Source organism: Chiloscyllium plagiosum, chromosome 26, assembly GCF_004010195.1.
Source record: "Chiloscyllium plagiosum isolate BGI_BamShark_2017 chromosome 26, ASM401019v2, whole genome shotgun sequence".
Lineage (NCBI taxonomy): Eukaryota > Metazoa > Chordata > Chondrichthyes > Orectolobiformes > Hemiscylliidae > Chiloscyllium > Chiloscyllium plagiosum.
In genome coordinates this window covers 28,900,498-28,923,307 of record NC_057735.1, presented here as the reverse complement: position 1 = coordinate 28,923,307, position 22,810 = coordinate 28,900,498, and the positions used below count along the sequence as shown (strand labels likewise).

The following is a 22,810-nucleotide window of genomic DNA, read 5'->3' as shown; positions in this document are numbered from 1 at the left end:
AGTGGTTCAATAACGAGCCTAATTAAACCCAATGCAGCAGGAGCTGGGTATCATACATCAACTCCTTCCAACTTCTGAATTAATCAAATGGGGGAATGGGGTTATTTCCCCAACAGAAAACTGATGCAGCCTCTCCTGAAATTAAGTGGGACCAAGTGCCATTGTTCTTGCCTGTATTTAATTCTGCTCTCTCCACAGATACTGCTTGACCCACTGAATGCTTCCAGTATATTTTGTTCTTATATGTTTTCATGTGTATTTCTTTAAGACATTGCTGTTATGGCTAACTTTCCAAAAGTGGCTCTCACAATAATGATATGTCCTTGTTAAAAACAAATTAATCCCTATCCTGAATTTCATAGTGCAACAAAATTAAAAAAAGAAATCTTGCATTAATGTGCCAGAAATATTCATCATCCGTCTTTGTCTGCTGAATCCAGGCAATGTCCCGATGGTAACACACAGGCCCAAATTTTCACCATGATGGAAGACTTCTCTGATGCGGTGAAAATGGTAGAAGTGGCCTGAAATCACAAGTCCCTCCCCTAAACATAGAACTTCCCATTTCTACAGGGCAGGAATGGAGTCCTCTCGGCTTTCAAGTATGTGCAGTTCCTGGAGACAACTGGTCATTTAAATAACCAGCTGCCACTTACAACCCATTTCAGTATTTCTGCAGTATGGGACCTGGAGTGTGCAGAGCAGACCAGCGCTGAGTGGGTCTGTGATTAACACATATCTTCGAGGTATTCAGTATATCCTTTGGTGCGCTGCTATCCCTGTGGATGTGGTACCAATATATCTCCCAGACATCCTTAGGAGTGAGGGGGGTTGTCAGGTATCCTTTGGCATTGTTAACTATAAAGTAGATCATGCATCAAAAGGTACATAAGTCTATTAGAACTGGAAAATCTGTAGAAGGTCCATTATGTCTATAAAGAAGTGGCAAAATTGTCAAGATTTGTCAAACTGTTTTCTATGAAAAGTGTGCTCTTCTAAATATCTTAACTGCAAATGGAACATTGAGTTATAGATCTTTAAAGTTTTTCTCCTGCATGAGTTGGTACTTAGGTGAGTAGACAAGGCCAGTCAAAGGGAATAGATGGTGGCTAGAAGTAGGCATTAAGTTGGTCTGGTTAAATAGTGTGCCAGTAGGGTAGTGTAGGGAGTATGAAGTGTCATGAGAAATGGATAGAAAGGCTAAGGTGGCAAGAGTCAACATTGGTCAGCATGGACAGGGCATGGGGTTATGGGTGACCTGGGAACTGAATGGCAGTGGGGGAGGGGCTGCAAGAGGTGAGAATAGGAGGACGCTTTTATATGTTATGCTTTTGTTTTGTTCTGGTCACAAAGCTGCAGCTCCAGGGAACAGTCTGCTTTAGTAATTGGCATGTCCACAGCATTTCCTGGGCCAGCTAGCCTGGTATGCGATCCAGATCGCCAGCCCCTCTGGACCCAAAAGGGAGAGTATATGGGTAGGCAGGTTTGAATGTTGGGCATATGGAGCCGTGAGTTCTCCTGCCTCTGTGCACCAGACCCAGGTAAGAAAATCAGAGTCCATGTAAACAATGTTGACACAAAACAGATTTTTGTTTTACAGTTTGTGTCAGCTTACGATGCACCAATATCTCAAATGGAAACTGACACTCACATCTGCACCACATCGCACAGTTCAGTAATGCTCGACTTAACGTGTACCTGGTTTTCAGTGCATGGTCCTTGACAGTACTCTGTTAGTGTCTCCAGCGTCTGTATAATGAGTAGCACATTATGCTCATTGATGTACAGCCCCAGCAGCCCCAGGCCTCCAGTGGTGCTCCCACACATAATATCCAAGAACTGCAGAGTCTGACAGACTAAGTTGTAATTTGTCTTGTTGTGTTGACAACGGAGGAAATTCTATTGAGGAAACGCATTATCAATCAAGAAAAAAGATTACCACTGATCAAGTGCAAGGTTTAGATGCTGACCAAGATGTTGTTTAAACTTCTTAAGTAATTCCTAAAACTAAAATGTTAGTATCAAGAGAATAATTTTTAACATTCATGCATATGCTTAAGTGGCAAAGCCAGTGACCAAGTAATCGAAATAGGCTCTGTTTGTTTCTTACTTTGTTTCATATGCCAAACTTTGCTAGAAATGTTATTACATTTACTAGTTTACACTGCTGCATTATGGTAACATCATAAATATGTTCATGGGAAACCCATTGACAAGTGCATTGAGGCCCATATGGGCAGCCTCTCAAAAGTGTTACCGGCACATTACCCATGATTGTATAGCCATTGATTTCAAAGAAAAGAGAATTGTCAACAGTGTGCCTCTGATTCTGTGATTTGTACTAACATTGTATAAAGCCACAACTGTGATGAAGAGTATGCTTATGGGGAATCATAGATGCCAATGGAAAGTTGAAAACAGCAGGTGACAGGTTAGGAATCCTTTACCTTCTGAATCTCAAAGCCTGTTCACCATCTACAAGGCACAAGTCAGGAATGTAATGGAATATCCCCGCTTGCATGGATGGGTGCAACTCTAACAACACTCAAGACGCGGCACACCATCCAATGTCACATGAATTATTTATCTGCTAATGTGACTCGTCTTATAATTTGTCCACCGGTCCACTAAAACTTTTGAAGACCCTGACCGAAACACCATGGACATTAAAGTTAATCACAATTTTAGCATCACTGAGGGAACTTATAAAGAACAGGTGTTCTAACCTGGAGGTTATTATTATGGTTTTCACACAATAGCTGGAGTAAGCGTAGGATGGGCTGCATTATTGCTACCGCTGGGCTGATTTCAGCATCCTTTTGTCCATGCGCTGCATCTCCTAACGTGTTCATCTGTGACCTGTTGTGAGTAGTTGCCATCAAAAGATGGACATCTTTTCCTAAGGGGAAACAAGCAATGATTGAAATTCAACAGAAACAAAATCCTTTGGCACTATCCAATATTACTGTCAAACACATTAAATGTCTATATGAAACTTCTTCATCCATTACAAGAACAGATGTTAATGCCTTCATTAAAAGAACCAATGAGGAGTTTTATGGTAAGGTGTTAATGTGTTTGTTACTAATATTGCACAGTATGAGTCCAAGGCATTGAGGATTTCATGATATAATTCCATTTAATTGCCTATTTCTTCTTTATTATGATTACTTAGATCAAGATAGCCTCAGCAACTACAAAGTCATATTACTCATTAAAAAATTATCATTTGGAAAACTAGTCACTCCTGAGACAGAGTTTACTGAATCTATGCAAGCTGCAGTTTATTGGGATAACTAGCCCTTTCAATCCTGCAAAGTTCACCTTGTTAATGTCTCTGATTTATACCAACATTTGGAGGGTTCTCCCACAGAAGAACGAAGCTACAGTCTGACACAGTCATAATAACCAAATACTCCCTAACAATATGACAGCCAGAACCATCACCTTGACATGTCTGGTCCCATTGGCAGGACAGACCCAGAAAAGGCAGAGTGGTACTTTTCGCTTTGAGAGTCCTCAACATTGATTCTGAACCAAGTCTCAAGGTTTCAGGTCAAACACAGCCAAGGAGCTCCTGCTGACTACAAGGATTCAAAATGGCGGCAGAGTAGCATGATTGCAGGCAGGCTGTTGCCTGGGGCTCATCTACCCCACGTGCTATCTTTTTACTTCTGCTCTTTCCTTTTCATTTCTTTTCTTTCATTTTTCTTTTGGAGCCTTTTGTGGCAAGTTAGCTGGGAAATCAACATGACAGCTAGAGTAGGCCATGTGCAGAATTGTGGCTTATCCTGGCAGCTAGAGGCTGTGGAGGATGTGGCTCTTCATGGTGATTGGAGGCTGTGTCAGCAGCTGGGGCATCCTCCCAGCATTCGGGGCTAGCAGCGGCAGTGGCGGCAAAGCGATCGGAGATGGTGGTGCCAGTGAGGCAACATCTTGAAGGAGGGTGGCCAGAGTGAGATTCTTGGTGAGACAGCAGTGATCTGGTCTGGCAGCACAGTCCAGGGGCTCCGTGTTGCAGTAGGCCCAGAGCGGGGACACCTGCAGGCCAAAGAGGAGGGGTGGCAGCTCAGGTGTTGTCGGTGAACTGGTTCAGGATCAAGGACTTTCATTCAGTTATGTCTTTTATCCTTTTTACTCTTAAACTATTCAAAATAGTGCTGGATTGTGCTGACTGTTGAAGTTTTTCACTGTATTTTATTGTATTATTCACTACAAAATGCAAGTGACAATAAATAAATCATCACGATTCACATTACACTATCAGTCAACGAGTCCAGTACTCTGCCCTGTTGAACATCACTTGGAGGAAGGACTGAGGAAGGCAAGATATAGAGTATCCTCAGGATGAGGTACGTCCAACCCCAATGTTGCCTTATTAACACCACTACTAACCGAGCTGGTTGAGTCCTGAAGGACATTTCTGTAAAGCAGATCCTGCAGCAGATGGGAAATACAAACCTACTGGATCTTGCCTTTACAATGCAACCCAGCACATATGCATCTGCCCTTAAAGAATAGGAAAAAATTATCAATTCAATTTTCTTGTTATGATTCTGTCCCATTTGCATTCTCAGGATATCCTCAATGGATTTTATGACATTACCACTGTGCTAAATCCAGAAAAGATATAGCAGCTCAAAACTGGGCATACATAAGGGCTATCAGCAACAGCAGAATACCACAAACATTTTTACCTTTATCCTTACACAGGATGTTGGTACTGCTGACAAGGCAAGCGTTTGTGATCATCCTTTGCCCCTGAACTGAGTGGCTTGCTAGACTATTCCAAAGGCCAGTTAGGAGTCAACCACACTGTTGTGAGTCTAGAGTCATATGTAGGCTAGTCCAGGTAAAGATGGCAGATTCTGACAAAGCATCACTGGACTCAAAATGTTATCTCTGGTTTTCTCTCTACAGGTGCCAACAGACCTGCTGAGTTTCTTTACCACTTTCTGTTTTTGTTTCAGGTTTCCAGCAGTTCTTTGTTTTATTCAGACAGATTTCCCTTCCTAAAGGACTTCAGTAAACTGGATGGGTTTATACAACAGTCAATGATAGTCAGCTTGGCCACCATTACTGGGACTAGCTGTATGTTCCAAATTTAATAGTTGAATTTAAATGCCACCAACTGGTGGGATTTGTAGGTGTATCAGATATTTGAGATATATGCAGAGTATTTGTCTGAATCTCTGAATAACTAGACCAGTGATGTTAACTGTACATGATCACTTCTCTCTATAAAATCTAATCTATAACCTCGTGGCTTGGCATATCCCTCACTCCTCCATTGACATCTACTTGACATCAAGTCAGCACTTGACCAAGTCTGGCATTAAGGAGCCTGAGCAAAATTGTTGAAGTCAATGGAATCAGAATGAAAACTCTCCAGTGGTTAGAATTATACTAGTCATTAGTTGTGACTGACTGCAGTCAATCATTTCGGTTCCAGAATTTCCTCAATATAGTGCCCTCAACCCAACAACCTTCAGTTGCTTCAATAATCATACAAACGCTTCCCTCCATCATAAGGTCAGAAATGGGGATCTTTACTGGTGATTGCACATTGTTCAATACCATTTGCAATGCTTCAGATATTGAAACATCTGTCCATGAGCAGGAAGACTCCGAACGAATTTTAGGCTTGGGCAGGTAAGTGACAATAAATCTCTGTGCCTCACAAGTGCTAGACATCTCCAACAGGTGAGATTCCAACCATCTTCCGTTGACATTTAATGGCAGTGCCATCACTGAATTCAATACTATCAACATACTGGGAAGTTACAACTAACCAGAACCTGAGGTGGACTAGTTATAAAGCAGCTATAAGAGCAGGTCAGAGTCTGGAAATTCTGTGGAGATTAATGCACTTCTTAACTCCCAAAAGTCCATCACTACCTACAAGGCACAAGTCATGGAATAATCTCCACTTACCTGGATAGGTGTGGCATCAAAAAGCACTCTGGAAGCTCAGCACCATTCAGAACAAAGGGGACAACTTGATCGGCATGCCATCCACCAATTTATGTATTTACTCCCTTCACCACCAGCAAATAGTAGCAGCAGAAAACAACATGTAGAAAGTTCACTGAAGCTACTCACCACTGCTCCTTTGACAGCAACATTTAAACCGGTGATCTCTACCAGCTAGGAGGATGCATGGGAACCTCAGCAATTTTTGACGAGGTCAGTAGGGATAGAGGTAGGCCAGCAGCTTTCAGGAGCTGGTTCCTAGAATACCCTAAATGATGGATATCAATGAGACTCCATTCACATAAGTGATTTATTAGAATGGTCAAGTCTAGGAGTAACAACGTCATGGATGACAGTTTCAGCAGGTGAGCTAAAGCTGAGGTGGTGTTACTGAGGTGGAAAGAATTGGATTTAATGATGGCATGGATTTGCAGTCAGAAACTCACCTCAGGGTCAAATCAATCCAAGATTGTGAACAATCTGGATTTGCCTCAGGCCAATTCAGGAAAGGAGACGTCATTCATGACATCTGTATTCAAATGAATTTTAAAGATGTATTTCTTCTTTCATGAAAATCCACTGACCTAAAACATCCACTCAGTTTCTTTCTCCACAAATATTACCTTCTGTGTATTTCAAGCATTTTCTGTTTTTTTTTTAATTCCTTCCCAGCTTCATAGTTTGTGTTGGATTTAACAGGACAGTGAAAGTATCAATAAGGATGCTCTAACCTTTATGACCAGCTGCAAGGATAGGATTCATTTTCTCATGCACATTTGCCACTTTGCCTCCCAGATCGCTCATGTTGACTGAAACATTTGCTTTGATTTCTTGCTGGGCAACTTTCATACGTTGATTAAGCACCTTGAAAAACTTTTCTGATTTATTGTCGCTAGTCATAAGGCTGTAGAAGGAATTCTAGAAACAAAATATGGATTGACTGTACATATTAGCAAACATGTTGTATCTCAAATCACAAACATTCACATGATACAGGAAATTGAAAGCTAGAGGTCATAAGCTTCAACCCAAAAGGTCACTTTCTGCAGCAATATCTGTGAAGACATGTTTGATTGACAGTAGATGGAGATAAAACTCCCTTACTTCTCCTACAAAATAACTCAAAAACACAAAAGATTTAATTTACAGTGTGATCAAATAGCAAAAATGCAAAAGTAGACATTAAATGTATTGTGATATAAGTTAAGACTTTGGTAAGATGGAAATAAATCAGAAATGACAAGCAAAACAAAATGAGAAAATGTCACCAATACATTCACAGGCAGTTTGGTGTAAAAAGATAGTGAAATTATGAAAAACACAGCAGACAGCAATAATATTATATTTTATAAAAGCAATAAATGTTACTTTGAAAATGCAATTGAGATTCAGATTCTGGTCAGGTTAGAAGTCAGCTCCTGTTACTTACATCTGTTTAAGAAACCTATTCAGAAAAGGAATGGAACTGGGTGAATATTAATCTCATCTGTCTTAACACTCATTGGCTGTGGTCAATCATTCATCCATAGCTTGGAGGAAGAATCCATTGTAAGCTTTAAAAACCAAAAGCAATTTCCTCTGACATCCAGATGTCCAGACTATTCTTCAGCATGAAAATGGTGACAGAACAATTGATTGATGATACTTGAGAGACTGAAGGCAAGATTAAAGAAAATGACCATGATTATGATAATAAAGAAGATTGGAAGGATGGAGACTTTTGGAGTTTGAGCAAGTAATTGCCCCATGATTTGAGTGTTCTGTGACAACTGATTTTATTCAGTCATGATTTTGAGATGACAGTGTTGGGCTAGGGAGTACAACGTTAAAAATCACACAACACCAGGTTATAGTCCAACAGGTTTAATTGGAAGCACTAGCTTTCGAAGCGCTGCTCCTTCATCAGGTGTACTCCACAACCACTTGATGAAAGAGCGGCGCTCTGAAAGCTAGTACTTCCAATTAAATCTGTTGGACTATAACCTAGTGTTGTGTGATTTTTAACTTTGATTTTATTCAGTACAGCGAAGGCCTGTAATATCCCAGGACTCCAAGTATCTCATCAGGTTTTTGACAAAAATTTCTATTTAATTTGTACTTTGCTACCTCATCTCCAAATTTTACGAGAAGTTGATCTAAACCTTCCCTGCTTGATGGAAATCAGGTAATTGAGCAGTTAAACATGAGTAGTTATTTACCCACTCAAAATTCAACCCTTTCACACTGTGTCTAATAGAAACCTCCAGAGTTCTGGAGGGGATGAGGTGCCTCTCTGAAGATTCCTGAATTTATGTGAATCAAGGTCTTATTAAGTTAGGGGATGCTGCTATCATTTTAACTGCAGCCCGAGCAGGAAGGTTTCTCTGGACTCCATAAGGAAATTGGCAATCTGCTATGACCATGAACTCTCTCCATGTTGGATCTTCCCAAAACCCTTTTGCTGCCACTTCAAAAGAAACTTGCAAGCAGCGACCACCTCATCTTTGGGCAAAAATAACGGAAAGAACTGGGAATGCTGGAAATCTGAAACTGAAACAAAAACAAACATTGCTGGAAAATCTCAGCCAGTCTGGCAGCATCTGTGGAGAGAAATTAGAGTTAATTTTTTGGGTCCAATGACCTTCCAGAATTGAGAAGCTAGGAAACAATTGGTATTTATACTGAAGGAAAACAGTTGGACAGATATATGACAGATTAAAAGGTCATTAAAAGCTGGGGCAATGAACAGCTATTAATGGGGACTATTAGCGGTTGACAATGGGTCGTGTGTGGGAACAGCCATGTGATGACAAGGCCTGGTGTGTGGGGTGGGGGAAAGAATGGGACAGGTGCTAAAATTGTTGAACTCAATATTAAGTCCTGAATGCTGTAAGCTCCTAAGCAGAAAATGAACTGCTGCTCTTCCAGCTTGCACTGAGCTTCGCTGGACCAGTGCAGCAAGCCTGAGACAGAGATGTTGGCCAGGGAACATAGTAGGGTGTTGAAGTGGCAAGCAACTCTAAGCTCAGGGTCTTTTTTGCGGAGAGAATGTAGATGTTCTGCGAAGCAGTCACCCAGTCTATGCTTCCTTTTCCCAGTGTGGAGGAGACCACATTGTGAGCAGCGAATGCAGGAGATGAGATTGAGTGAAGTGCAGGTAAAGTGCTGCTTCACTGGAAGGTATGTTTGGGTCCTTGGATACTGAGGAAATACACAGGTAGGTGTTTCACCTTCTGTGCTTGCAGAAGAAGGTGCGAGGAGGCTATGGGGATCTGTTGTGAGTGAAGGAAGAGTGGATCAGGATGTCCTGGAGGAAATTATCCTTGTTGGAAGGCTGACAAGGGAGGGGAGGGGAATGTGTCTGGTGGTGGCATATAGTTAAGGTAACTGTGGGGTCAGTCAGGGATTCCCTGCAGTTATGCCTATCTCTTTGTGGATATGTATGTAGAACATTCCTTGTTCCAGTCCTACTCCAGTCACCATCCATAACGCTTTCTCTGTTATATCGATGACATCATTGGTGCTGCTTCCATCTCTCATCCGGAATTAAAAATGTTTATTTATTTCATTTCCAGTTTCCACCCAACTCTTTCCTTCACCTGGTCCATCTCTGACTCCTACGTTCCTTTCTTTGACATCTGTTTCCATTTCTGGGATAGATCAGCCACTACAAACCAATTGACTTCCACAATTACCTAGAATATGCATTCTCACACCCTGCTTTCTGTTAAGATGCTATTCCATTTCTCCCAGTTACTCCTTCTCCAAGAAGGTGACCTCCAAAATGTCCACCTTCTTCCTCAACCAAGGATTCCCCAACACTGTGGTTGACAGAGCCCCCAGCTGTGTCTGACTCATCTCTTGCACTTCAGCCCTCATGCCCTCTCTCCCCTCCCACAACAGGGATAGGGTCCCCCTTGTCCTCACCTACCATCCCACGAACATCCATATCCAGAGGATCATTAGCTGACAGTTCTGCAGGATGCCACCAGAAGGCACATATTTCTCTCCCCTCCCTTGTCAGCATTCCGCAAGGACTGTTTCCTGCAGGATACTTGGTACACTCCTCCGTCACTCCCTGCATGTCCCCATAGCCTCATGGCAGCTTCCCCTGCAATCGCATCAGGTGTAACACCTGCCTGTTTAATTCCTCCGTCTTCACCATTCATGGCCCCAGACACACCTTCTAGATGTATCAGCGCTTTACCTGCACTTCTCTCAATCTAGTCTATTGCTTCGCTGCACACAATGTGCTGTGTTACATTGGGGAAAGGAAGCGTAGACTGGGTGACTGCTTTGCAGAACACCTACATTCTGTCCACAAAAAAGACCGTGAGCTTCCAGTTACTTGCCCCTTCAACACCCCACCGTGTTCCCTGGCCAACATCTGTCTCAGGCTTGCTGCAGTGCTCTAGCAAAACTCAGTGTAGCTGGATGTACGCACCTCATGTTTCACTTGGCAACTCTGCAGCCTTCAGGACTCATTACTGAGCTCAAGAATTTGAGAGCTTGAGCACCTTTCTTCATGCTTTGCTCCACCCTGACACAGCAGGCCTTGTCATCACATGGGCTGCTACTACACACTGCCCATTGTCAGCCACTAATAGTCCCCATTTTCCCAGACTGATCATTAACCATTCCTTTGTCTATCCAACTTTTATTGTCTCTCTTTCGGCTCTATCTCCACCTATCGTTTACTCTCTATCCCACCTTCTGCATAAATACCACTCATTTCTTAGTTTCTCAGTTCTGGAGGAGGGTCATTGGACCTGAAATGTTAACTCTGATTTCTTTCCATAGATGCTGCCAGACCTGCCTGAGACATTCCAGAATTTTCTGTATTTGTGCCATCTGATCTTTGTCTTCTGGTAGTCACTTTGAGCCCTCTTTGAATTAGGATCCCTACAGTGTGGAAACAGGCCCTTTGGCCTAACAAGTCCACACCACCCTCTGAAGAGTAACCCATTCCTCTGCCCTATAACTACTCCTGACTAATGCACCTAACCTACACATCCCTGAACACTGTGGGCAATTTAGCATGGCCAATTCACCTAACCTGCACATCTTTGGCTTGTGGAAGGAAACCGGAACACCCGGAGGAAACCCATGCAGACACGGGGAGAATGTGCAAACTACACACAGACAGTCACCAGAGGCTGGAATCGAACCTGGGTCCCTGGCGCTATGAGGCAGTAGCGCTAACCTCTGAGCCACGTGCTGCCCATTATTGATGTGAAGTGGACTAGCTGCATTTAAACAAAGCCCAGGAATTAAAAGCCATTGGTGTAAAACAAATACCACTGTGTATTTACCACTCGCTGCCACCTGCCATCCAGAATCTGCTCTAAGTTTAAATCAGCGCAACACAGATTGTATTTTTAGAACTTGTAATCTGTCAGTCATTATAGAAGAGAGTTATTGCATCTGTTTGCTATCAAGCAGAGTTCTTAAGAACAGTTTGTTCTGGGGAAAAATAAAAGTTCTTTTTTTCTTTTCATGCTGTCAACACCTATACATAAATCACAAGCTTTGAAATTTACTATCACTTTCTGGTCTCCAGGAGTGAAATGAAGCAAAATTATTCTTCGGTTTGATCTAAGTGCATGGTTCAGCCAGACACAGTCCTAGAGTATAAAAGCTTTATTAATGGGGACAATTCAGGTCATAACTGTATTCCTTATCAATTATCGAGTGTTTGTTTTCCAACAGAGTTTTTGTTTGGTGATGACACCATGTGTGGTATTTGCTATTTTACCCCATAAAAATAGCATTAATGATCATCAAAAACAAACTTCATGATGGTTTTGAGTCTATAAATTTGATCACAGTCAAGAATAGACATGGAATAGGTGCTACATGGGATTCCTGTGACTGTTCACTTGGGGGCAGATGAAAATGTGTTGAAACCTTCATATCATGTGCACGTTCAGCATTATCAGCACTGCATATTAGTTATACATCTATGGATGTGGGAAACAGATGGGAAATAAAGTATTTTTGACTGAACTTGAAAGCATTCAGTGCACTTCAAAGAGGAGGTGCAGGGTCACTACAAGCAGGAGGGAACACTTGTGAACACAAATCTGACTGCAAGATTTGTTTAACAGACCCTAGGATCTAAAATGCTATTTGGAGGATGCAAATCCAAGTGGGAGCAGTTGGAGGCCATGTGTTATTTTTTGATAGCGAAGAACATTCCATATAGAAGGACTTTAATGTCAAGAGCTTCATGTCCAATACACATTGCGGCAATGTTGGAAAATGATCAATGATACCATCAGCATTATTACATTACTGTTCAGTTGTTCTCTCTGCATTCTTCCTCTTTCTGCAGCCTCACGACTGACAGCTCTCACCTCTCCTGTTTTCCTTCACGCTCCTCCATACACTGTACAACCAGCTTTTCACATACCCTTCTCTTTCTGCTGGGAGGTTCAAGCACAATATGATAAGAGGTGGTGAATGGAGGAGACCTGCACTCCCTTTCAACTCCGGAGGAAGAGATGTTGTCCAACACTGTCCAGCAATTGGCACGGAGGAGGAGTTATGCAGGAATTCTCTTAACTTTATCCTCTATTTCCCTTCTTAGCTTTCTTCTACCCTACATGTCGAATAACTCCTGCCAGCTGCCACCCATTTCCCTCTGGTCAATACCAGCGTTCCTGAAAGTACAGTGTCACTTGATCTAATCCTGACAAGCACTAGCTCAGAGACAGCACCATATACTTGAAAGGATGGAAGGCCACAGGTCTGGGGCAAGAGCACAAACAATATTCCACAGTTACCAGTCTGCCACATAACCGAAACACTGATGAAGCAAAGAACTGATTCTGGTGGCTCAGACTAATGAAGATAGTTTATGGGAATGATGCTGGACATGTGATTACATCATTATTGTTTATAATTTGAGTCTACCTTCAAAAACAGACAAGGAGGTGGAATAGGAGACGGATTCAGAGTTGAAAAGTGTAGCGCTGGAAAAGCACAGCAAGCCAGGCAGCATCCGAGGAGCAGAAGAGTCTATGTTTCTGGCAAAAGCCATTCATCAAGAATGTGGAGGGGAAGGGGGCTTAGAGATAAATAGGGAGGTGGGGGGGGGGGGGGGGGGGGTTAGGGGATGGTAGGAGGAAGATGGTCATAAAGTTCAGTGGGATTGGAATGTAGAATGGCAGTCACCTTCTCAGTTCCATCTAAATCAGTCAATCATGGCAGGTCAAGGACCTGTGTCTAGAGGCCAATATAGATCCTGAGGTGGTCAATTAAGGGTCTCATCCTGCTGCTGTGGAATTCTACCACCAAGGTAGCCAGCACAAGTACATTTGAAGCTCAGCACAAGGGACAGGCAACAAATCTGCTCAAAGGAGGCAGGATGGTCTTTTGAATGAAGAGGTACTTTTCATATCTAACCCAAGTCCCAGGTTTAACTTGGCTGCTTTGTGGAAGATTTAAGCGTCCTTACAAGTGGACTGGTCATTCACTCAGACTGGAGAATTTACAGAGCCAGCAAACCAGGAAGTAAACAGACAGAGAATGCGATAGAAACTCAGCAGGTCTGGCAACATCTGTCAAGAAAGAAACAGAGTTCATGTTTCAGGTTTGGGAGGAAGAATAACACCGATCTGTTTTCTCTCTCCATAGATGCTGCCTGATCTGCTGACTTTCTCCAGCATTCAACATATTTTTTTCTGATTTTTGGGATCCACAGTATTTTGCTTTCAAGAAGTAAACCATATGGATTACAAGTCACTTTGCATAAAGGGAAATGAAATTCAGCATGCAGAAACTTAAATGTCATAACGAATGTGAAAAATAAAAGCTATTTTAAGAAAAAAACAAGGGATTTTTAAATATCATTGTGAAGGAACATTATTCATTCATATCAAAGCACTTCATTTGCGTCAGAGACACAGTTTCACAATAATCCTGATTTAGTATGCTTGTAAAAACTCAGTCACACCTCATTCAGCAAGGCTGAATATTTCCAATGGTTCTTTCCAGCAATAATAGTGTGGAAAACTTAAAGTTCACATCAAATTGAAGTTTCAGTGTTGATTACACCTGTAAAATCTAACAATGCACCTTGGGGCACAGCAGAGTATCACCAACAGCAACTCCTAGATTTCTGCCTGAAACTGAGATCGAGCAGGTCCCAGAAGTTGCTGACAATTTTACAAATCATGAATATAATAAGTTCTGACAGTATGAGCTTCATTATAACCACAAAGTTCAGGCTATTATCATCAGATTGGATTGTTACCTGAATTTCAGTGTTTCCTCCATCTAGCAAGGCAATAGCTAATAAAATACTCTCCTGGAAAACCTTGTCACTTTTAGAGCTTGTGATGAGATCTGCAACCAGTTTTGTGGCTCCTTCCCTGTCCAGGCGACACTGGATTGGAGCAATTGAGTTCCAGTCTTGATATTTATCTGGATCTTATACAAGAAGAAAGGTTTTAGGTCGCAATGATCATCTTGTAACAGCTTATAAATTGTATTCCAACTCTGAAGGATGCAGAAAATGGAAATAAGTAAAGGTTCCTTAAAGATATATTGTAACTATTGTTGGAAATGCTTAAATGTTCATTACAAATGAAAGATTTGATTAGCATAACGGGGAGGCAATGGCCTAGTGGTATTATCACTGGACTGTTAATCCAGAGACCCAGGTAATGTTCTGGGGACCCAGATTCACGTTTCACCATGGCAGATTGTGGAATTTGAATTCAATAAATATCTGGAATTAAGAGTCTAATGATGACCATGAGTTGATTGTTAGAAAAACCCAGCTGGTTCACTAATGTCCTTTAGCAAAGGAAACTGCCATTCTTACCTGGTCTGGTCCACATGTGACTCCAACCCCACAGCAACATGGCTGACTCTTAAGTACCCTATGGGTAATAAATTCTAGTCTGGCCAGTGATGCGCTCATCCCATGAATGAATGAAAAAAAAGCACATACACTTGATGTAGTTGTTTGCTTATAAAATATGACTTTGTTTGTAAATGTAGTTTCTTATTAATATCTCTTATCTAAAAATTTAAAACACACTCTGTACAATATTAGATATACGATCCAGCAGAATTTTCACTGGACAAATACTTCCATGGGACAGGAGCTGGATTGATTCCGATTAGCTCTCCTGCCTCTGAGGCAATACGCCTGCAGTTCACTTCCCACTCCAGATTTGATGGCCACAGAACAATCTTGTCACTGGTGGAGGCAAATCAATGTGGATCCTTCTCCCTAAATGCAATGGATCTAGCTACAGTACATGGACTGCAGCGGTTCAAGAAGGCAACTCATTATCACCTTCTCAAGGGCAACGAGAGATGAGCAAGAAATCCTGGCTCAGACAGCAATATCCACATCCAATGAATGAACTTTTAAAAAAAAAAAATCAGCAACAACATGGAATTATGAAGGTGATAAACAAGTTACCCCATGAAACATGGGAAAAGTAAGAAGCGTTTGATAAGGTTCCCTACAGTAGACTACTGCAGAAAATACAGAGGCATGGGAATGAGAGTGATTTAGCAGTCTGGATCAGAAAATGGCTAGTTGTAAGATGACAGAGGGTGGTGGTTGATGGGAAATGTTCATCCTGGAATTCAGTTATGAGTGGTGGATTGCAAGGATCTGTTTGGGTCCACTGCTGTTTTGTCATTTTGATAAATTACCTGGATGATGGCGTAGAAGGATGGGTTGGTAAATTTGCGGATGACACTAAGGTCAGTGGAGTTGTGGACAGTGCAGAAGGATGTTGCAGGTTAGAGGGATATAGATAAGCTGCAGAGCTGGGCTGAGAGGTGGTAAATGGAGTTTAATGCAGAAAAGTGTGAGGTGATTCACTTTGGAAGGAGTAAAAGGAATACAAAATACTGGGCTCATGGTAAGATTCTTGGTAGTGTAGATGAGCAGAGAGATTTCAGCGTCCATGTGCACAGATCCCTGAAAGTTGCCACCCAGGTTGTTAAGAAGGCAAATGGTGTGTTAGTTTTTATTGGTGGAGGGATTGAGTTTCAGAACCATGAGGTCATATTGCAGTTGTACAGAACTCTATGCAGCCACACTTGGGAGTCTTGCAAACAGTTCTGGTCACTGCAGTGTAGGAAGGATATGGAAACATTGGAAAGGGAGTAGAGGAGATTTACCAGGATGTTGCCTGGTATGGAGGGAAGGTCTTATAAAGAAAGGCCGAAGGATTTGAGGCTGTTTCGTTGGAGAGAAGGTTGAGAGGTGACTTAACAGAGACATACAGGATGATCGGAGGATTAGATAGGGTGGACAGTGACAGCTGTTTTCCTCAGATGGTGATGGGCTAGCATGAGGAGTCTTTAAATTGTGTGGTAATAGATATAGGACAGATGGGTAAAAACAATAACTGCTGATGCTGGAAACCAGATTCATGATTAGAGTGGTGCTGGAAAAGCACAGCAGTTCAGGCAGCATTCGAGGAGCAGTAAAATCGACATTTTGGGCAAAAGACCTTCATCCTGTATTCCTGAAATAAGGGCACCACTCTACTTGAGAATATAGGACAGATGTCAGAGGTAGATTCTTTATTCAGAGAGTAGTAAGGACTGGAATACCATGCCTGCAACAATAGTAGACTGACCAACTTCAAGGGCATTTAAATGATCACTGGATAAACATATGGGTGATAATAGAATAGTGTAGGTTAGATGGGCTTCAGATTGGTTTCACAGGTCAGCGCAACATCAAGGACCGAAGGGACTATACTGTGCTGTAATGTTCTATGTTCTATGTATCTTGTTGGACTTCTAAAGAAATTCACTCCATCTCCTTGCTATGAACCAAACTATCTAATGAGACCAGGGAGCCATGCCCACCACACTTCATATAGCAAAATGGTTGTAATTTTCTAAAATCCCCTGATATATACTTTATCCTTTACCCTTATGTGTGTTGACTCACTACATATAGGTAGTGGGGGTTCTCCCACTATGGTATATAATCAAGTCTCCACTATTGTGGAATATCATTATGAAATGTAGCCTCAGTAAATGCGAATTACTTGTATTTTGGGCAGTAAGTACCTGTAAAGTACAAATCGCTGGAGTCGCCTTTTGAGCTTGACTTTTTACTGTAGAGGTAGGTACTCAGAAGAGTTTTTCTCAATTCGTTACCCTGCAGAAAAATAATCATGTGATGAGCATTGCAATTGCACATACAAACAGTTCCACAACCCCCACAGTGCCATTCCTACCTGGATCAAGAAATGTCTCATCTTAATAGTAATGTTCCATTGAATTAGAACGTTGTATATATTGTTTGACCCTACTTCAGCCACAATTCAGTCCAGAGAAGCTGAGCCCTCAGCTGTTGAGTGTACGTGTGATAAACTGAGGTGAATTCCGCACGGGGTGACTCAAATTCTGTCACCAGAACCTTTTCGAAATTGCTAGAAAATGGGATTTCTTTCCAAGAAAGACACATGTATATTTTACCAAAGGCACCGGCTACTAAAATGAAGAACAATAATCACTGTATTTCAACTGGAAAATATTGATTCCTAATTTGAAATGTGGGTAACATGCTATTTAATACACAAAATGGTGCCAAACTGAATGGGTGAATGAATGGTAGGTCCCATGGGAGTACTAAGGATCAAAGACATCTTGGTGTATAAGTCCATAGATCTCTGAAGATGTCAGCACATGTAAGCAGGGGTGGTGAAGAAGGCATATGGGATGCCTGCCTTCATTAGCTGGGATGTAGAATATAAGAGCAAGAAAATCTTGTTCCAACTTTATAATACATTGATTAGGCCATAGATGGAATATTGTGTGCAGCTCGAGTCGCCATGCTATCAGAAGGATATGATTGCAGTGGAGAGGGTGCGGAGGAGACTTACCAAAATGGTGCCTGGGATGAAAAGTCTCGGTTATGGGAAGAGACTGGATAGGCTGGGCTTGTTTTCCCTGGAGGACAGTAGGCTGGGGGGGCAGCAGAGGGAATCTGATTGAGGTATACAAAATTAAGAGAGGAATAGATTGAGTAGACTGTGAGAATTTTTTTCCCAGATGGAGTAAGCTTAAGGTGAGGAATAGATTGGTTTAGAGGGGATGTGAAGAAAATTGTATTTGCCCAGAGGGAGGTAGAAATATGGAAAATGCTCCCAGAGAAGGGAGTTACTCTTCCAACTTGAAGTAGTATTTGGTTGATCACTTAAAATGCCAGGGAATAATAAGCAATGTACCAAGTGCAGGTAAATGTGGTTAGTGCAGTTTGGCATTGTTGGTCAGCATAGCCATGGTGGGCTGTAGGGCCTGTTTCTACGCTGCATGACTATGACTAAGTACAGTCATTTCTTCTGTAATGCAATAGTCGCATTACTGTACAACCTCACTCTATACAAAATCACGCAATACAAATAATACTTAAAAGTATTGGCGATCTAATCGTGTTATAGCCAACACACATTTTACATGTTCGTGTTTTAGACACAGCATTCCTTACTCACCAATTGCGTTACAGCCAATTTGCATTAACGTTATTGCAGAACTGACTATATCTCAATTTCTTGAAGACACTAGTAAGAACAATTCTACGTCCCAGTCTTTAGATGTGTAAACCACTCAAGTATGTAATATAATTCCAACAAACACAACATTCCAAATTTGATCTCTTTGGAAGTGGGCAGGTTTGGCTCAGATTAGGGCTTAAAGTTTCAGAGATGGATTTCTTGACCTCAGCTACCTTCAAACTGCCCTCTTTTGGATATAACTGAGGCTGCACACCCCTCTCCATCCCAGATTGATCTCATGCAGACTTAACAAATGCTGTGAAGATCACAATGATGCTTTCTGCATACAGAAAGGATCATTGACAGAACAGACTTTCAGTGGGGGAGGATTGCAGAACAGTGCACATTGGACAGGAGAAAGGATCATTGATAGTCAAGACTGGGATCTCGAATTGTGGGTCACCCACCGCTGACTCGCTGACCAATCCACTCATTGTGGATCAGGTCACTAAAAATTCCACCTAATTCATGTCCCATCAGTACTTGTGAACAAAACATCAGTGATGCATGTTAAATATATAAATAAACTATTGAGAGAAGGCCATTTTCCCAGAGGTTCGACACATTTCTCAGATTTTGTACAATCTAAAAAGTCATTGATTGGGACACTTATTAAATCTCATGAGAGTAAGTTCTCCAAAATTAGTTTGATCCACGAAGCAAATCATTTGATGTTTATCTTCATCCAAAACCCTCGGCAAAAAGAATCCTTGAATTTTGCCCTGGATGAGATTTAAGATATTTACACCAAAAAAATGATGCAGTTAACATGAAATGCAGATTAAAACTTCCTAAAATGTGCATGCAGGTTTGAATTAGTGAAGTAATTGAACCAGTGCTCAGCGCTTTGTACAAGCAATAATCCTTCAGGAATGCAGTTAGATTTCACTGTTTTTACCCTGTCTCCATAGCTACTCTTTTTGACCAACATTGCTTGGAGGCTGCGGAGAACTTTAATGCAGAGCTTCTCTTCTGTTGACATGAGAGTCTTTGTGTGTTGAATCAGCCTGGAAAATTAAACAGATTGATAAAGGAATCAATCAGAGAGCTCTTCACCCAGATAATGTCAGCAATTTTCACTCAACTGCTGTGTTCTAACGTGCCTTAACGTTTTAGCCTCAGGTTGGCATCATAATATAAATGCACAGCTTTAGATAGGCTCTGGTCAACAGGTCAGGTTGTATTGCAAGAATCTGCAGGAGGAGATATAGGTGGGCTGCAGAGTCTCTGATTTGGTGGGAGCTTGGGTTGGAAGATTGCAAGCCTACTGTTGAGGATTTGGGGAGTTTTATCAGGTGCTAGTGTCAGAAGGGAGAATGGTGATCTCATGAGTGGCAGCAGTTATGATGAGTGCTTACTTTGTGCTCATTTGTGGTGTTTAGTGCTGCTATTCCGAGAGGCAAACAGCGCTGGTTACATGCCTCGCGGTAAACCAAAGTTTTAGCAGTGGCCATAAACAGACGTTAGGCCATTTATTTCCATCTACAAATGATCTAATGCCTACATCAGATGTGAAGAAAGGATGCCTTGTACTTGACTTCACTAAGATGCAATTCTGCACATTGATTTGGTAAATGTGCATGAGCATACTGGAACCTATTTGTGATCTTTCTGTGGTGTTGTGAGATTCAATTTAAAGTGAGCCACAGCTACATAGGCACCGCACATTAGAACCTTTATTCACTGGCTAGCAAGCATCAATAATATCGTCATAATTCTGCCTACCTTTGTGGAAACACTATTGGAATCAGTTCTGTGGTTCCTGCTGGATGAGATGGTTTTTACAGCACATTTAATGTATGATGCTGATACACAATATCATGGGTGTTGACCATAATGTTGCAACAGTTGCAAAACTACAAATCATACTTACTTGGCTATCAAATGCTTTGGAGCAACAAAATTACAAAAGGTGCTACATAAATGCAAATCTTTATTTCGGTTATTAATATATTCTTGTGTGTGATTTGTAATAGTTAAAAAAACTACACAGGCCCTTAAAACAACTTTTTTGGTTTTGTTTCAATACAGAAATGTCCGGAATGGGTACGTAGCCCAATATGCTGTGATTAAAGAGTTAATTCTCCTGTGAGAAATTTGCTTTTTCTTAAAACATGAGCTATAAAACACCTTGAACAGCATTCATAATTCATTTAATTTTGCATAATTTAACTGGGATCTAATACACAGGGGTGTCTCATTTTCAATACTCCTAGTACCTCTGCTCAAACTCATTTCACCCTGATCCTTTAACAGCTGTCAGAGTGACTGTCATGGTCTAGGCTTGAAAGGACTTAGAAACATTTCTTTTGTTTAGTGGATGTTGCTGAACTTGCCAACATCATGCATATTGCCCACCCCTAGTTATGCTGAAATCACGATGGTCGACATTATTTCTAAACATTGTATTCCTTGTGCACTCACAATCACTATTCTTGGTTACTTATGGTGATGGAGGTCACAGAAAAGAGATGTCAACAAAGCCACCTTGGCATATTGTAATTCCTGCATCCATGGTGTACCATTGCATATAGAGTCTAGTAGCAGGGTGTCGATTAAGGTAACTTGTCTGTCCCTGAGATTTTTTGCAAGTTGCAGATTCCCCTGACCAGGTGAGTCAGGAATGTTACACTGTATTCCCAACATAGCCTGAGGGCAAAGACTGTCTTGAAGTGAGCCATTCATCCCAGAGTACCCAGCCTCTTCTTGGCTCTTGTAGCCAGTGTATTGATAAATTTCAGGTCTCACTTAACTTAGTAATAGCCTCAATGCAAGAATAGTGGCACCAGTTATCATCAAAGGGAGACTGTTGGAATTTCTCAAGTTAGCTATTGATATTGAATGGCATTTATGTAGCACAGGTATTATCGCCAACTGTCAACCCGAAACTGTACATTGTACAAGACTTATTATAGGTTGCTGCATGCTATCAAGTTATGAATCAAAGTGATTGAGTGAAATCATGAATGTACAGACCCATTCTTGACCTCAGTGCAGAGAAGAATATTGTGGAAACAACTGAAAATATTTGACTAAACAACATTAATGTGAGAATCTCCTGGAGCAGAATCCATGGAATGTGATGATGAACCAACTGAAGTCTCCCTGTATGACAAATGTGACTCAAACCACTGAACTCACATTAAGTGTGATTTTGCTAAGGTTCTTGGTGCCACAGTCTGTCTAATGCCCCTTGATGTTGAGTGAAGCTGCAATCATTTTATTTCCTGCAATTCACTCTTTCTCGATATCAAAGCTATGATGATGTGTGAAGCAGGTTCAGACAGAACCCAAACTGAATGTCAGTGAGCATGTTATTCATGCATAAATGAAGAACTTACATTTACATAGTGCTATCTGCAGCTAATGATGTATTTCGGAGTGTAGGCACTATTGCTATCCAGGTGAATGCAGATGTTAATTTGTTAATCCTTTGTTGGAGTTGTTAGCATGATAAATGTTGGAACCAGAACACTATCGGAACTCCTCTGCTCTTCCTTGCACAATGCTATTGGATTTTTTATGACTACCTTCGATCACCTTGTAGATGACTGGGAGAAGCAGAGAAGAAATATATTGTAGCCTACTGCATCCCTCAACTAATACTTTAAGAATTATGACAGTTGCAGTCGATAGGAAAACTTTGTTACACAATATTACATTATATGATTAGCAATCAACTTCCATTATACAGAGCAGTTTTGATTATCTTAATGAGGAATCCATTTACCCTGTCTGTATTAATAGGGTAAATATTGTGTCCTTTTAAACTCGAGTGAAGCGGGCATTTGGTACGCTTGCCTTTCTTCATCACTTCATTGACTCTAGGAGTTGGGAGGTTATGTTGCGGCTATACAGGACGTTGGTTAGGCCACTTTTGGAATACTGCATGCAATTCTGGTCTCCCTGCTACAGGAAGGATATTATGAGATTTGATAGAGTTTAGAAAAGATTTACAAGGCTGTTGCCAGATTTAGAGGGTTGGAGCTACAGGATTGAGGCTGCATACTATAAACCGACCGACTCCCACAGTTACCTAGATTACACCTCCTCCCACCCTGCTCCCTGTAAAAACGCCATCCATATTCCCAATTCCTTTGCCTCCGCCGCATCTGCTCCCAGGAGGACCAGTTCCAATACCGAACAACCCAGATGGCCTCCTTCTTCAAAGACCACAATTTCCCCTCAGATGTGGTTGACGATGCTCTCCACCGCATCTTTTCCACTTCCCGATCCTCCGCCCTTGAACTCCGCCCCTCCAATCACCACCAGGACAGAACCCCACTGGTCCTCACCTACCACCCCACCAA

The 22,810-nt window shown here is 41.6% G+C and overlaps 1 protein-coding gene across 2 annotated transcripts in view; it reads right to left on the bottom strand.

Moving 5' to 3' along the window:
• itpr3 (inositol 1,4,5-trisphosphate receptor, type 3) overlaps nucleotides 1-22,810 on the bottom strand; it is a 274,637-nt gene that overhangs the window by 41,124 nt on the left and 210,703 nt on the right. For both annotated transcript variants that reach the window (XM_043716798.1, XM_043716799.1), the window contains exons 37-42: nucleotides 19,399-19,507; nucleotides 17,011-17,101; nucleotides 14,210-14,385; nucleotides 6,705-6,891; nucleotides 2,727-2,899; nucleotides 1,699-1,899 (exon numbers count right to left, since the gene is read on the bottom strand). In XM_043716798.1, coding sequence (XP_043572733.1) covers nucleotides 1,699-1,899; nucleotides 2,727-2,899; nucleotides 6,705-6,891; nucleotides 14,210-14,385; nucleotides 17,011-17,101; nucleotides 19,399-19,507 — 937 coding nt within the window. The remainder of the gene's footprint in view (nucleotides 1-1,698; nucleotides 1,900-2,726; nucleotides 2,900-6,704; nucleotides 6,892-14,209; nucleotides 14,386-17,010; nucleotides 17,102-19,398; nucleotides 19,508-22,810) is intronic.